The sequence below is a fragment of the Stegodyphus dumicola genome, chromosome 4 (assembly GCF_044657685.1).
Source record: "Stegodyphus dumicola isolate Sdum_Otavi_A_Nest chromosome 4, ASM4465768v1".
Lineage (NCBI taxonomy): Eukaryota > Metazoa > Arthropoda > Arachnida > Araneae > Eresidae > Stegodyphus > Stegodyphus dumicola.
Window position 1 is genome coordinate 72137669 of NC_140771.1, and position 18169 is coordinate 72155837.

Genomic DNA, 18169 nt, shown 5'->3' on the forward strand with positions numbered 1-18169 from the left:
GGTTATCTCAATGTGAAGTATTTATTCTTAAATTATACAACTTTTGCATATAATTCTACTAGGAAAAATTGTTCAATAAATCTTTATAGTATTAGAATGAAAAGATGCATTGTTTTGCAATTTCCACTGTTCAGAAAAACTTTCCGGCTTTGATTAGCTTCTCTAAATGAGCATTATTTAAGATACATGCTAAGCTTTGAAGCATTTTAATTACTATTCATAATGTCTGAAAAAGACATTTTTTTCTTTAAATTGAAGTTCGGCCTCATTTATATACATGCACTTCAAGCATAGATAACATAGATAGTGAGCTAAGGCAGAGGTCTCAAACTAGCCTCTGAAGCAATTTTAGAAGACTCACAAAAATTTTTCTTGTAAATTAAGATATTATGACAGGAATTTGAAGAAAAAAGTTTAAAGATTTTAATGATCTGATTCCAATTTTACATTATTTTCATTCACATTTATATGTCAATAGACAAATATATGTATTTTTGAAGTCTTAGGTTTATCTGATTACAACAATACATGCGATGGTATTTACATAAGGCTAGAAATGTCTTTGTGGAGAACTTTTTAAGAGGAAGTGGCTTGTATCCATGTTACAAGGATTATTACATAGGCTATTAATGGACTTAACGGCTTAACCACTGACAAGTACAGTTCATGTATATTTTAATAATTTTTTAGTAATTAAAATTTAAAATTAAGTTCAAAAAAAATTCCAGCCCATCAGCTACTTTCAGTTCGTGCATTTGGCCTGCGCGCAGTTTAATTTTGAGACTGTTGTAAAGAGAGAAGTAGAGAGCGCTGCTTGGCAGTAGCCCAATGCATGTAAGTAGAAACGAAATATCGTTTTGATTAGGCAATATGATTTCTGTGAAGGTAGTCTGCCTGACAAGAGGGCAGTTGTAAATATGTAAATATAACGGAAAATAAATAGCATTAGAAAAATTGAACCACTGAATGCTTTGTGTTGGCTCTTCGGGCCGCCATAGTTAAATGCAGGTTTGTTATATGGCGCATCTTACCGGAAATTTTGGATTTGTTAAAGTGAACTTTACGAGGAAGGATATGTCCAGACCATGCCCTAGGTAAGGGCATGATTATTATTAAATTTTGAACGTGTTTGATTTGAATTTTTATAATTTGCAGTCTTGGGTACATTTACGTATTAACGCGAAATAATGGCAGAACTAGCTAGATTAAAACGAAAGAGAACCGCATTGAGAACGGTAGTATCTAAACTATTAAAGAAAGTCAAGGATAGCTTAGCAAAGAAAGATACAGATGAATTATGCGAAGTGCATGAATTATTAATAGAAAAGAAAAGTAATTTGAAAGAATTAGACGAGGCAATTCATTCTGTAATTGAAATAGACTTTTAGAGAAATATTTAGGTGATGCTGAAAAATTTATGAAGTTTTGGAACAGTAACGAAAGCACTATAGACAAAAACGAAAGTCTTAGTAAGATAAAAAAATTCGCATACTTGAAAACATTACTTTCAGGCGCTGCGAGTAATGTAGTATCTTCATTAGAATTAAATGCAAAAAATTACGATGAGAGTATAAAAACTTTGAAGGATAGATTCGGGAAAAAAAAAATTAATAATTAGTCATTTCATGAACAAACTGTTAAATTTAGAACCAGTACAGAATTCAAATAATATTAAAGCTTTACATAGGTTATATGATGAAATAGAAATTGCAGTTCGGAATTTGGAAGCGCAAGGAGTTACGAAAGGTTCATTTGGTCAGTTATTAATACCTGCGTTGTTAAAAGCTATTCCAGAAGAGTTCCTTCTGGAATTTAATCAAAGGAAAACCCAAATGAAGAAATTAATGTATCAGACTTGTTGGACTTCATAAGGAGGGAAATTGAATGTCGTGAAGCGTCGAATTTATTGATGCAAGATAAAAGAAATATTTTACCCCGTTTCGAACATGCTAAGTCTGATTATAAAAAAATTCACAGAAATATACCTACGGCTGCCAGTTTCAATGCTGTTGATAATCGTGCATGCATCTTCTGCGAAAAGTCCCATAATTAATTTTCTTGTGATAAAAGCATTAAAGAAAAAATGTGTAAGTTACGAAATGAAAATAGATGCTTTATTTGTTTTCGAAAATATCACATTTGGAAATCGTGTAGAAATAAAAGTAACTGCTTAAAATGCGGGTTTAAGTCGCGTCATCAGTCACTATGTACGAGTAGTTCAAATCGTAAAAAACGCGAACGGCTTCAAATCAAAACATAAAAGAATTGTGTGAAAGGTCGCAAGACAATTCAGTAGATGAAACACAAAACTCCCCGAAAGAACACACGCTTACTGTTGTTCCATCTAATAAATCATTTAATAAAAATGCTTTATTGCAAACCTGTTCAGTGTTAGCTCATTATGACGGAAAGTCAGAATTAACTAATTTAATTTTCGATTGTGGTGCTACACGAAGTTTTGTTCATATTAGTGTAATTAAGAAATTAAACTTAAAATTTGTTGGAGAAGAAACATTGTCTATTTATTATTTCGGAATGAAATACACAGTACCTAAAACATATAAGGTTGTCGAATTCTGTGTTTCGGATGCGAAGCAAAAGAACAAAATAAAAATCAGCTTTCTCGTCACTGACGCCATTACGGCTGCGCTTATGACCACGCCGTCAAAACAAACACTAAAAATGATGAATGAGTGCAGATTGAGAACGCTTGTTTATGTAAAAGAAGCGTTGGAATTCTAATAGGTGTTGATTATTACTGGAAGAAGGTAAGGGGGAAAAAGATTCAATTAGGAAAGGAAATTTATGCAATTTCTACTATGTTTGGATGGGTCCCAGTTGGCCTTCAAGATAAAGAAAGCAAAATAGTATCTCAAAACACGGCAATAGTAAACCTTTCTTCTTGCATAATGATTCATTACGATCATTATGGACTTTAGATTTGATGGGCCTTAGAAATGACTCAGCGATTTCTAACGAGGTGAGGGAAATGTTTCAGAGCTTTGAAAAGGAAATACGGGTAGAAGGTAATAGATACTATATCAGCTTATTATGGAAATCGGAAGCAGAGCAGTTAGAAAATAATTTCGGAGTAGCATTAAGACGATTTGAAAGTCTTAAAAATAGACTTATTAGAAATCCTGAGATTTATCAGCAGTATAAATCCGTAATTGAAGAACAAATGAAGGAGGGTATAGTTGAGAAGTGTTCACAGGAAATAACAGAGGCATCGTATTTTATGCCGCACAGGGAAATAATAAAACCTAAGGAAACCACAAGGTGTAGGATTGTTTACGACACGAGCTCTTCTAGAGCTAAAGGTGTAAAGTCCTTAAATGATTTTTTAGAACATTGGACCTAGTTTGATTCCCGTGGTTTCGGATATAATTTTAAAATTTCGGAAATATGAAATTGCTTTCAACGGAGATTTAGCTGAGGGCTTTCTAATGACAGGAATTTTAGAAAAGGATAGGGAATATTTAAAATTTCTTTGGCTAGGGAATAGTGAGAAAAATTATAAAGTTTTAAGGTTTAAACGTCTTCCATTTGGACTTTGCTGTAGTCTATCAATTTTAGCGATGAAGACAAAATTCCACATTAAAAAATATAAAAGCACAAATCCAGAAAGTTATGAAATGTTAGATTCCTCATTATATGTAGACGATTTATACTACGGTGCAGACACTATTGAAGATGCATGTCGATTATCCTCAGACGCAGTTAAGATTTTAAAGATGCCGAGATGAATTTGAGAAAATTAAGGTCAAATTCCGAGGAACTTAATTCCTGGTGGATTGGAAAAGGTTATAACATAGACCCAGCTAAAGAGTCAAAATTCTTGGGCATGATCTGGAACTCTGAAGCAGATAAGATGAAGATGAATTGTGAATTTTTAGGAAATTTATCCCATGACAGTGCTGAGGCCACAAAAAGGACTATTCTCCAAATGGTGGCCAAAGTTTACGATCCAATTGGTGTGTTTCAACCCTTTGTGATGAAAATGAAAATTCTATTACAAAAAATTTGGACATTAGGTGTGGACTGGGATGATACCCTTCCATTAGAAATAATTAAGGACTGGAGTCTCTGGCAAGCTGAATTAAAGATGTTGGAGGATTTCTCTCTTCCGAGAAAATATTTTGGTAGTAGTGAAAAATCTAATGTTAGCCTTCATGTATTTGCTGACGCTAGCCCTAAAGCATACGGCGCAGTAGCATACTTTAGATACCTTGATTCAGAAAATATTATTTGCACCACTTTCATCGCAGCGAAGGGTCACGTAGCTCCACTCAAGACTATGACTCTACCTTGTTTGGAATTGATGGCTGCTTTAGTAGCCGCCAAATTGTCTATGTATTTGACAAAGCTATTTCTTGAACTGTGTCATCAAAAGTTTCTTTGGAGTGATAGCTGAATAACTATCTACTGGATAAAGGGATGTGCAAGAAACTGGAAACCTTTTGTATCAAACCGAGTTTCTGAGATTCAGTCACTCACGGATCCTGAATGCTGGTTTCACTGCAGTGGGAGTGAAAACCCTGCTGACCTTTTATCTTGAGGAGAAAATGCCTTTAACCTTGTGAGAAGTTCCCTTTGGTTACAGGGACCTAGCTGGCTCTCTCAACCTGAAAGTGTTTGGCCAGTAAATCAACAGACCAACGTCGACGAGGAAAGCGTTCAGAACGAAGCAAGGATGCAAACATCTCTTCATGTTTCTGTTCAAGATGTAGAATCTTCGGCATTACTAGAGTTAACACGATTCAGCAGGCTGCTGAAGGTATATCAAATTACGGCTTATGTTATGAGGTTTACAAACAATATGAAACGAAATTCAGTGAAAGTCAAAGGTCCATTAAGCTCTGTTGAGATTTCGCGAGCTGAGCTCTATTGGGTGAAAGTTACACAGCAAAAATACTTTGCGAAAGAGATTCTAGACCTATCAAGTGAAAAATGCTTAGAAAAGACATCGTCGATTTATTCACTTAACCCAGAATTGGATACCCATGATCTTCTACATTTAAAGGGCAGACTTCAATTCTCAGACCTATCTTGCTTTCAAAGAAAAACACCCATGGCTGTTACCTTATAAAGATAGATACAGTGAACTAGTAATTTTTGAGTCTCATACCAAATTGTTTCATGCTGGAGTCGAAGCTACCTTAGCCGATATTAGAGAAACGTTTTGGATCATAAAAGGACGCCAATTCGTCAAGTCCACGTTAAGTAAGTCTTTTTGTGTAAAAGATACAAAGTGCGTGCCGGTACACAGGAAACCGCTCCTTTACCCCCTGATCGTGTTCTTCAATCATCTCCATTTTCTGTAACAGGGCTGGATTATGCTGGTCCCTTCTTTACAAAGGACAGCAAGAATAAACATTATCTACTTTTGTTTACATGTGCTACAACTTGAGCTTTACATCTAGAACTTGTCCCTTCTATGAGCGAGGAGAATTTTATGCTTGCATTTCGCAGGTTTATTTCTCGTCATGGATTGTGCTCAACGATATATTTGGACAATGCCAAGACATTCAAATGTGTTGATCTTGAGTTGCGAAAAATTTGGAAGTGTATTCAACATCCATCTGTACAAAATTTGTTTTCCTCCCACGGTATAACATGGAAATTTATTGTGGAAAAGGGAGCATGGTGGGGAGGATTCTGGGAGAGGCATTTTAGAACGATCAAAACTTGTTTAAGGAAAATAGTTGGAAATTCTAGTCTCTGTTCGAATGAGCTAGAAACAGTCTTCATAGAAATCGAAGCCATAATTAATTCAAGGCCCATAACGTATGTCTACAGTGACCCTTCAGAGCCCTCACCGCTAACTCCTGCTCATTTCTTAATTGGTAAACGTTTACTTTCTCTTCCAGTTACAAGAGTGTGCAGAGAAGACTTGATTGGGTCTAGACATTCCTTGATCAAAAGGTATAAACATCAACAAACCTTGTTAAACCACTTTTGGAATAGGTGGAGGAAGGATTACTTGCTCTGTTCAAGATCTGTGAATTTATGTCCACCTACTAAAGTGTCTGGTCAGTTTAATGTTAATGACGTAGTCCTGGTACATGACAGCCGTTTACCTAGGAATTTGTGGACACTAGGTAAGATAATAGAAACTTATCCTGGCAGAAATGGTCAGGTTCGCTCTTGCCTCATAAAAACTCAAACAGGTAATCTAAAGAGACCAGTACAATTGCTGTACAACTTTGAAGTGCATAATTAGTAGTAAAGAGTTACTGTGTAATAATCTGATTTGTTGTTTGCACTTATGTCATCTTCAGAGTATCTTTATTGATTGTTGCTAAATGTAGTTTAGTTTATATGATTATTGCGAATTTTGATTTGGTATAATGTTTCTTATTTAGTAATTACTTTATAAGTTGATTTAATGTGTTTAAACATTACTTAATTATTTGCAATTTGATGTAGTTTATATAGTATTCAAATATGTTTGATTTAGAAATACTGGTTTATTTTGTATTTGGTTTGTGTGAACTTAAAAAGTTCAGAGGTGGGGAGTGTTGTAAAGAGAGAAGTAAAGGGCACTGCTTGGCAGTAGCGCAATGCATGCAAGTAGAAACGAAATATCGTTTTGATTAGGCAATATGATTTCTGTGAAGGTAGTCCGCCTAACAATAGGACAGTTGTAAATATGTAAATATAACGGAAAATAAATAGCATTAGAAAAACTGAACCACCGGATGCTTTGTGTTGGCTCTTCGGGCCGCCATAGTTAAATGCAAGTTCGTTATAGAGACCACTGGCATACGGCATTGATTTACAGATGGTGCCAGCCAAGTTATCATAAGCAACAATATCTGGCAAAGTGGGAAGGGTAAAATATTTAAATACTGCACTATGTTATTAACCAACTAGCAGTTTTACCCATACCTAACACAGATAACATTTTTCGTGCACAGGGTAATTTGCTGGTAGCTCGTGTCTCTGAATAATCATGTAAAATTTATTCTAGTATTCTATTTATTCTCATATACTAGACATACAGTTATGATATTGAAAAATTGCATAGAAGCATATAAATAATAAACTGCAAAAAAATTGTTTTAACACAAACAACAACTAAGAGCATAGTAAGCAGCCATCAGTCTCATATTAAAGGTGCTACTCACAGGATCTCATTTTTGGAATGGCAAGCATCAAACGAAACTGCTTTCTACATTCAAAATACTCTTTACATGATACTTTTTTGTAAACAAGATTTGCCTTATAAATTTTTTGAAAACTTTCAGCATCAGTAGTTGCAGTAAAGAGTTTTTTTGCACTGAAATACACTGCTGGCCACCATAAATTGAACACCCAGAAGGAAGCATGCAAATAACATGAAATTTACAACATGCATTAGAGGAGGTGAGATATGAAAATGATTACAATTTCAGCGCAGACGCACATCAGGCATACCTGTGGTGCCACTTCAAAGCGCTATTTAAGGCTTGGAGATTTCGACGATTTCAAGTTCGGCAATTTTGTTTTTCTTGTGGTTTTTTTTAAAAAAGAGATCAATTATGCCTCGTAGTAAACAGCGATCATCGTTTGATCAAATATTCAAGTTCAACAGAGGACGAATAGTGGCCTACCGAGAGTGTGGATTATCTTTCAGGGAAATCGGTAGTTGTGTTGGACGAAACCAAACAACTGTAATGCGGATATGTGACCGTTGGATGCAGGAGGGTATGACGGACTGACGTGTTCAATCGCATCCACCTCAGTGCACCACTTCAAGTGATGACATGAACACTGTGCGCATGGCAGTGACAGATCGCTCAGTCACATCATGAACCATTAGCATAGCACATTCAGTCTGTAACACATCAGTGTCTGTTCATACCATTCAACGCTGTTTACAGCAGAGAGGTCTGTCTGCAACACATCCATTGCTTCGTCTACCCTTGACGCAGAACCACAGATGGCTCCGCCGCCAATGGTGCGATGAAAGAAGGATGTGAACGGCAGAATGGAATGAAATTGTCTTTACTGATGAGTCACGCTTCTGCCTGCAACACCACGATAGTCGGATTCAAGTCTGGAGACTCTGTGGAGAGAGGATGTTGAGCAGCTGCGTTATGCACCGCCCCACTTGTCCTGTGCCGGGTATTATGGTATGGGGCAGTATTGGATATCGCTCTTGCACTTCTCTAGTAGATGCTACATCTCCGAAGTGTTGGAACCAATTGTCTTTTCTTACCTTCAGGGCTTCCCCATAGCCATATTTCAACAGGATAATGTGCGACCACATGTGGGATGCATTGTCCAAGGGTTCTTCGTCAATCGCCAGATTGAATTGCTTCCCTGGCCGGCTCGCTCTCCGGAGCTTTCGCCAATAGAAAACATGTGGTCCATGGTTGCTGAACGATTGACCCAGATTACATCCCAAGCTGCCACACCAGATCAACTTTGGCAACGAGTGGAAGCTGCTTGGTCTGCTGTACCCCAAGAACACATCCAAAGTCTCTTTGAATCAATGCCGAGGCATGTAGCAGCGGTGATCTCCAACAATGGCAGCTACTCTGGCTACTGATTCTGGAAGGAACCACACTTCACAAAAGTCTATAAATTTAATCATTTGATACTTGGTCAACATGTTATCTACTAAATAAATTTTATTGTGATATCTCGTCTTTCTTGGTGTTGCAATTTGGGTGGCCAGCAGTGTATATGAAAACTTATTTAACAACATGATTAAATCCAAATAATTAAAATCCATTTCAACTACTGTCAAAAGAAAGTGATACTGCTCAAAACCTCCAATATGAGAATATTGTCAAGCATTTTGCCTCACAAAAAGCACATAGAATTAATTTATAAGTTGTAAATGTTTAGAGCCTTTTTAATTAATTAATTAAAGGTATATTTTAGTTTGAAATACTGATGAGAAGTTTAGTTTACAAAGGATGATACTCATGCTCAAGGCACTAAATATACTGCAGTCAGCTCTGTGCAAACATACTGTTGCATTTTTTCTTTTCCGACACCATTTGTTACGTTATTTTCTTCCTTTGGGTCCATGAGAATTTGGAGTGAATAATGACACTTTATTGGCCGGTATTAATCAGGACAACTCCAAAATCTTGTTCACAGTTGTTAAACTGTTATAAACGCGCTGACACGATCAGCGACATAGCTTTCAGGTTATCAAGCTATCACAGTGAAGCTTCACTGCAAAGCACCAGAGTACAGCTCCCAACTCTACTTGGTCGTACTCGGAACTCAACGTACTCTCGAGACTCTCCAAGCTACAACTCCCAATGCACTCGACAACACACAGAGCACAGCTCCTGACTCTTCAGTTCAGTCATTTCTGGAGCTTAACATATTCTCTCGACGATGCACTAATCAGGATACACTAAGAGACTCTTCGATGCATTCAACTACCAACTCGGCACTAGACTTCGAGACACTTGCTCATTGACTGACTATCAACTCGCTAGACGAGGCACTTACTGACTGACTGCCGGCCAGCAGAGTTTATATAACTTTTGGCTTATGTTCGAGAACATTCTGGGATAAACCGATAAGAATTTATTCCAGAAGGTTCTCCATCTGCCCAAAGTATATCGCCAATTTTGTGATTTCACGCCAAATGTGGCAACCCTAAAACTGCTTTGCAGGGAAGCTATCTTACCACGACTTGACATTTTGTAACAATACTTTGTATGTATGATAAAAATATTAAAATAAATGGTTGATTTTCCTAAAAAGGATAACTGGTTTGAAACATTTAAAAACATTACATATTTCAAGATAAACATCACAAATTAGAAGAAGTATTTACCTTGCATGTATTTCTGGAGTACCATCATTATATTTACTTCCTCGTTCCCACATACCGAAATCTGGTGTACGATATGCTCTTTCAACATAATAGACAAGATTTTGCACGAAACTGACCTCATCCATGGTGTAAATAATCTATGCAAAAACACTGTTAATTAACTATGCTTATAAAGCTGTCAATTTTTTAAATAGGAAAAAGAGTAAAACATTAAAATCAATTTTATAAAAGTACAGTATAAAAATTCAGTATAATTTAATTTAACATCAAAAGTTAAAAAAAAAAAAGTAAGCTATTAACTTTTGACAAGCAATAATCAAAAAGTAATACAAAAAAATTTGAAAATTTCTCATGCAAATTTTGAAAATATGATATTCGAAAGTCTACATAAATATATTTACAAAGCCCAATTATTTTTTTTTTCTCTTCAGATATCCTTCTACACAATATAAAATTACTTTTTGACTCTTTAAAAAAGAGTTATATTTATTCAATTTTGATACAAGAGTTATCTGTCTATCAAGAAAGATACTTTCATCAGAAGCAGATTTACTGGGTAACAAACGTTGCAAATGCAAGGAGCCTTATATATTTAGTTTATATTTTTGAAAGGATAAATGTACCTAATGCCTTAAGCAAGAATACAGGAGCAAATTTATTTAACATTGAGTATATTGGTATCTCAGTAATTTAGTGAGATATCATCAAGCTGGCAACAGTTTTTGTGACAAATTTTTGTTCTCAAATTTGGTGAGAAATTGCCAAAAGCTGCCAAACTTGATCCCTGTATCATCATATCCCTGTATCATCTTTGGTTTGATCCCTGTATCATCATAATAAGTATTGTAATTGAATAAATATAGTTGATCACTATATTAGTTGTAACCGTAATTTGGCCTTCATACTGCCTTCCAGTAATTTCGAGAAGCAGAAAGTACTAGAAATATTTTGGCAGCCAGGTGAAAAGTACACAAGGCCGAAGGGAGTATCCGCTCTCAGTGGTTGTTGTTAGTGGTAACAACTTTCTCCAATTTAGCTTCGTTCTTTAGCTGCACTTTGCCCATTGTGTTTAACATTCTTAGTAGTCTGAAGAATCACTACTGATTGTACTCTGTGATACTGTGGAGATAGATTCATAAAAGTATTTTTGTGGAAAGTTCCATTTTTTTTGGATGAAATAAATTTTATCAACCTATCACTGAATCTGTGTGTATTCGATCTATTATGAACTCATTATACATGCTACAGTATTTTGCCATTCGGTGTAAACTCTGTGGATGCTAAATTCTGTTGCCCAGTCCTTCCTTAATTTTAAAAACTCAGCAGCCTATTGTCTACTCTAAATTTAAAAAAAAAAATTGCATACTCTAAATTTTTTCTTTTAGTGCTTTTCTAAATTATAAAAATTATGCTGGCCCTGAACTCTGCTACAAGGTGCAGCCATACTAGTTGTACCAACTTTGACACCAGCCTAGGTCATAAAACTAAATGCCCTTAAAAACAAAAGAAAACAAACAAAAACACCCACCTCATTTGAGATGCCTTTCCCAAGTATTAAATCCAAGACTGCCATTTAAAAAGGACTTTTATTAGTAAACAGGCCTGCATTTATATTACAAATGGGGACCCACCATAGAAACCTACCTTATTCAACAACTAAAAATAAAATATAAAAAGTGAACTAGTAGTTTCCCCTCACCCACTTTTGTTATTTTGTCAATGGTCAGTCTCAATTTTGAATAAATATTTACATATTATAAACATTATATATAGCAAAGGTAAATACACAAAACTTCTGCAAAAGCTACAGTTAATCTTTAAGTTATACTTCCAGAATTTTAGATCATTAACTCTAGAATAAGGATAGAAATTTTTTCATAACAGAAAAATGAGAATAATTCCCAGAAGTACTCATACTGGGTTAATCAGAAGGTTCTGTGTTTTTTTATGATAAATGCAAATGACGCAGTAAAAAAACACAACAAAATTTCATTGAATCACATAAGCACCATTTTGTTCATAACTTTTTGCCATTTCTCTGCATGCCGGAAAATTCCCTTTTTCCCCCCTTAAGGGGAAAAACGAGGCATTTGTAAAAAAAGTCATTGAGGTGTTATTTGACAGTCTCTCTAGGCCATTCAGAGAATTCTGAAGGGATTTGAAAAGATGAAAATCTGAGAAGGTCGAGTCTGGTGAATATGGGAAGGGGGAGGGACACAAAACATTCCAGCCATAATCAATAAACTTTGACATTCATCGAAATGTGGGGGCAAGCTGAAACTATTATCTCAAAACTTTCCAAATTTTTTGCGTGATTTTTCCAAATTTTTTGCGTGATTTGATTGCAACAGATCATAGAATATGATTCCTTTGCAGTTCCACCATACACAAAGCATTACTTTTTGGGATATAGCCCTTCTCTTCATGTTAATAAAGGAGGTTTACCATGATCTTTTTTCTTGTAACATTATTATGCAGTACCTACTTCTCATCTCCAGTAATCAGCTGTTTTAGAAAATAAACTTCGTTAATTCTTTTCATCAAAGAATCATATGCTGAAAAAGTATGGGATACTCATATTTTAGTGGGTCTGGTCATCTGTAAATGATGATAAGCTATATTTTTCAGAATATTTAGACTGTTTGAAAGTTCCTGAACTGTATAATATTGATATTCAGAGAGTGCTTCATTTCATACGCCCTGGCTTACAAAAGATAGTCACCCAAAATGGACATCATCTTTGAAGCTGAAATTTCAACAATTACACATTTCAAACCATCTTCAAACTATGTCATCAGAAACACTACTTTGTCTAACATAGAACACATTTCAACTGATTAACAGTTTTCCTTTTTAAAACTAAAATGAGTAATATGATGGAAATAAGCTTTTGGGTTCTTCACTCTTAAAACTGCACTAGGAAAAAAAAAATAAAAAATACACCACAATACATGACATAATTGTACAACATGAGCATAAAACACCATATTATGCATATGCTTCAATCAAGGACACTCTTTAACAATTGTAACAAAATAGTTAGAAAAAAACATAATGCAGTTTGAAAAACTGCAGAACTTTCCAGATGACACAACGATAACATTTTGTTTTCCTATTGGTAGGGAATTAGTAACATCAATTCAATGAAAAAAATTTACCATTATATTAAATTTTTTGTTCACAAGAAAACAAGTCTAAATATTTTACTAGCAAATGAAAAAACTTCCTTTCAGTGGCTAAAATTAGTGGGGGTGTTGTTCCAAAAAAATTCAACCTTTGTTTTAAAATTGTCTGAAAGGAAACAAACATGTATAAAAAGAAAATTTATTTTGAAACATCAGGAAATCTTACAATAAAATATTTAAGCATTTCTTAATTACTTTAACCACAATTTTTACAGTTCGCTCTTTGTCTATTCATTTAAAAAGGAAATCCATTCTTCTTGTTTTACTTTGCGCGAAACAATCAATAATTTTCTCCTTGATCTCTGGATGACAACTGAGGAAATTTTTCTTTATTGAAAGGAATGCAAGCACATTTGGTCTTTCCGAATTCTAGTGCTTCTTAGAACAGTTTTCATTCTTTTCAATGTTGAAAAGCAGCGTTCAGCCTCTGATGTAGTCATGGGAACTCTCAAGAGAATTTTTATCAGTTTCGTAATTCCACTAAGAACATCATCTAGATTATTTTCGAAGATAAATTTCAGTAGCTCATTTAATTTGTAGGACCTTTAGTTCAGTTTCAAGCTTTCCTTTGTCAATCATTGGATATGCTTCAGTGGTCAGTATTATTTCTTCTGTAGAATGTTCATTCCTAAAACTAGCGAAGCATTTCTTGTTTAAACAATTTAGAACTAATAATTGTTCTAACAATTTAGAAGCTGCTAAGTGTTTAGTGGAAGAATATCTCTGCATTATATGAATACATAGCATAAAGTCACATATTTCTTTCTTCTATTCTTCTGCCATCGGTGTCTTTGGAAAATTCTCACAGTACTTCCGAGTTTCTTAATTCTAAGATAGCAGTTTTGGAATTTGTTATATGTTCATTAACTTTAAACACACTAATTTCTCTGAATTGCATTTGATTGTATATTATTTCAACATGAGGCATCTGATAAAAAAGCTCTAACCCAAACTTGAAATTATCATCATTTAGATATTTTAAAATTCCTACAGTTGTTTCGTTTGTTGTTGTTCTGCATTTGATGTTGATTGAATTTCACTAAGGCAATTTTTTAAAAGGTTGCAAATTTTCATGAACTCTGTTTATGGTCCGTATGATGAAGTTCCACCTTGTGGAGGAATACCACACGTGCAGAGTAAAAAGAAATCACTTTTCGAACAACATGCCAGAATTTCGGCACTGCAAGAGCGACAGTGCTCTTCTCTCTGCCCGACTCGTGTGCTGCTTTCTGTGTGCGCGTGCGCAGAACAGCCAAACACCACATGGCTGGAACTGTGAAGCGCGCAGTTCCTAAGACTTTCGTACCTTTTTGACAAAGCGGGGGATGGCTACTGACATAAAGCTTAAGGATTATGTATTGTAAAAGTATAAAGAAAGAATTAAAGACTAAAGGGCACACTATATTAAATATTAAAAATAATAATAAGTGGAAATTGGGAGTGCTGCAGTTCCACAGTGCTTATTTACGAGCTGCCACTACTTCCTTTTTAAGGATCCTTGCAGTTTAAATACTTCTTTTAACCCTACAGCAATTTTTCTATTCTATGTTACATCTTTACCAATCAGCACAATGTTATTCCTCAGAAACTATATGTTTATGGCAGTAGAAATTTTATGAACTAAATTTATTCTTCCTTTAACATTATTTACAAAAGTGTTTAGTATGAAAAGTAAGGATTCCCTAATACCTTCTTCAAAAATACCGATACAGTCAAAATTATATTTAGAATAGCAATAATTTATCATAGTTCCTGCCTTATTTTTACACTAATTTATAATCACACATAAATTTCACTCGACACAAACTAATATATTTATCTGCAATCTGATAACTTTAATGTACTTAAAAATATTATTTTTCAGATATTTTGTGCAATCCTTTTCCTTTCAGATGATCAATTTCTATTTACAATAATAACTTTTGTATTTAAGTAAACTTAAATTTGTTTTTGAGATTTCAGTCACACAGGGAATAAAACTGACTATTCCTCCTCTCTCAACAATAAAAGCAAAAAAAAAGTGGAGGGTAGACAGAGCTAATTCAGTGCACATAGCCATTTTTAAAGCTATAGATGCCATTATATTTATTGGTTATCATAGTTAAAAAATGCTGATAAAAATATTTATCAACTGACATCTCATTTAGGCTAAAAGTAATTTTTTTTTTCTTTTTCAGAAAACATGTTTAACATACATTTTTTCTTTAAATTAAAATTACTTTCAGAAAGCAAATGTGGAAAAAAAAAGTTTATTTCATACCTGAAGACCTGACATAATCATCTGCACTAAAAATAATAAGTACAGAGAAACAACATCCAGCTGAAAATGAAAAAATTCTAATGTTACTCTAATTAAAAAATAATATATTGCTTGTAAAAATAAAAATGCAAAAAGTATTACCTGCAAATGGCCATAGTTACCAAGTACATCTGGTGCTAATGGTTGACCAGTTTCCAAATGGAATTTACTATGCAAAGCATATTCTGGACATTGATTCATTTTGTATTTCTCTAGCTGAAACAGAATGGAAGTGGCAGATATTAAATCCGACATGGTATTTCTTGTTTACAGTGAAGTAATGTTTGAAAAATTCCCAACTTTGTTAATGTTTTTTAAAATATAATTTTCTCAGACAGGCTGATGGAACTGATGAGAAAAGGCATAATATAATACTTTAAATAATAATGTATTTTGAGCTATAAAATATGTAAAATAAATGTTGATTACAATTTCACTTGAAACTGATTCTAGGCTTATCAAAGTAAATGCTGAAATTTTAAAATAAAACATGTTTGTACTTGATAAGAGATGCATGACTAATAAACCACAATAGGTTGGGTTAACTGATTAAGGCAAATCAACTCAAGGGCTATGTGCCTATGGGAAAGGATGACATTTTAAGGCAAAATGGTACATACCCATGCTACTTACAAGGAAAACCTGAAACTCCCTAGTAGCCAGCTTATAGGTCAAATTACCAACATTCAGCTGCTGGTGGGCCAACAAACCAAAGTAACACAAGCATTAAGATTTTCCACACATCGACAAGAAATGCATCATACTTAAAATTATTCACTAAGCATTCAGTTTACAGAAAAACTTAAGGAAATTCATAACAAGCTCCAGTTAGAAAAGAAGTTTGCATAAGCTGAATTAATTGGAAATTTACACACTATTATGCAACAAAATACCTTAACGTTTTAAAGAAAAAGGTAGAAAAATTCCTCAAATATAACAAATTAAATATTGACATCTAAAGTTCTTCAACAATTCTACATTTTGCACATAATGCAAAAGGAATCCTGATCTTTGAAATTTCAGTTAAACACAGGGCTTTTGATGATATGTAATCTATGCCATATGAAACAGTGAGATGATTAAAAACTACAGTTTCGATTTTGAACCATTTACTGCTAATTTTACTTTCTATTATTCTATTCTACCTTTATTTCCAACATTAACAATGTAAAGCATCTTTCACTACAGTCCTTATACACAGAACAATAATAATAATAATAATAATAATAATAATAATAATAATAATTAATAAATAAAATTTTAAAAAATCCAAAACAGGTTGGTTAAACAACTTAAGTGATAAATGAAAAATCGTTTTCTATGACACTTCTTTTCGCGATTTTATAACCGCAGGCAGACACAAGAGCATGTTTCAATATGGGACACAACAAAGATTCATGAATAGGGATCACACAAAAGATCATTAAGTTGCATGTATATTTGAAAGATTTTCTGGCAAGGAAAGTGCTTTCAATGTTTATAAACTTCAACACAGTTATAAAAATTACCAAGTGATATTTTTGATAGATACACAAGTTTTGTTTGCGACAATAACTGGCATACTGACAACTTTTTTGAGATGGATAATATGGACAGTTTTATATAGAATACATACACACATTAGATGCCGATTTGTGACTATCACATTTTCTGTTAACCATGGTCTTACACGTCACAGTATCCCCCAAAATAAACAATTATGACTTTTTTTCCACCTTTTTGTTTTTCAGTAATGTTGGGCAACAAGAAACCTCAAAGCACAAATTTAAATAATAATGATGACTAATTACAATGACTGCCATTTGAAAATGTGCTTACAAAATTTAGCCTTGTTCCTAAGAATACTTAAAAAACAATAAAAAAACCAAACTTTTAACAAGGAAATTTTTGTAGAGAACATTTTATAATGTGAAGCATCACAATGAAGTGTGGCTAAATATGAGTGGATGACATATTCAGTATTTTTGTGACTGATGTTACAGTTTCATTCACATTATGTTTCTATGCAGACAGTATTACAAATTATGACTGATTCTTTATGAAAATTACCTAGAGAAATTTTATGTCGATTATCTATTTTATGTACAAATGATAATAAATAGAGAACTGGGATGCTGTCAAAGCACGTGAGGATTATATGCCTGAGGAATAAGTGCTTTATGGAAGATTTTCTATGGAAACTACCTTATACAGTCAAAAGTCGTTAATTCAGACACCCATAATCCGGACCTCAAAGCTTAAAAACTTTCTGCGCTGGCGTCGCGTTCACACATGCGCATAGGCGTTTACGCGTGCACATAAGACCTTTACGGCTGTGAATATACATGTGCGCATGGGCATAATACGTTTACGCATGCGCGTTTAATGTATAACGGACAGTATAAGCTAAAATTATCTAATTATCTATTTCAGTTAATGTTGCAGATTGCGTTGTTCCTTAATCTTCGAATTGGATCCAGCTTATTATTTTTTGCAGACTGTTAGAGCAATTTTATAAAAGTAAGCTTGAACTTCCAATTATGTCAAATAGAATTTCCGATATATATTTACTAATATGTAAAGGATCTACAAAGCGAAAGTATGTTTCGAAGTCCATTAAACAGAAAGTGGAATTGCTGCAAAAAAATGGATAAAGGCATATCCTTTGATTATCTAATCATTCCGAAATACGTTTATCAATTTCACGCTGCTCTGCGGGGGGAGGGAAACAACATGGCGTGCAATGAATTGGAAGTTAATCTGTCAGCACTATCCTTATCTTCAGGGCAGATGTTTTTATTTTATTTGGCTTATAATCCTTTAATGTAGTATTTCATCTCGATGTACTCGGTCTTTGATATGATTTAAATCAAGTTCCTTGTCATTATCCTTCGCTTCTGATAGTGAAGAAAGTAA

The 18169-nt window shown here is 34.1% G+C and overlaps 1 protein-coding gene across 3 annotated transcripts in view; it reads right to left on the reverse strand.

Moving 5' to 3' along the window:
• The window catches only part of LOC118182227 (putative phosphorylase b kinase regulatory subunit beta), a 155574-nt gene that overhangs the window by 115982 nt on the left and 21423 nt on the right, over window positions 1-18169 (reverse strand). For all 3 annotated transcript variants that reach the window (XM_085815074.1, XM_085815072.1, XM_085815071.1), the window contains exons 5-7: window positions 15377-15490; window positions 15236-15295; window positions 9791-9927 (exon numbers count right to left, since the gene is read on the reverse strand). In XM_085815074.1, coding sequence (XP_085671200.1) covers window positions 9791-9927; window positions 15236-15295; window positions 15377-15490 — 311 coding nt within the window. The remainder of the gene's footprint in view (window positions 1-9790; window positions 9928-15235; window positions 15296-15376; window positions 15491-18169) is intronic.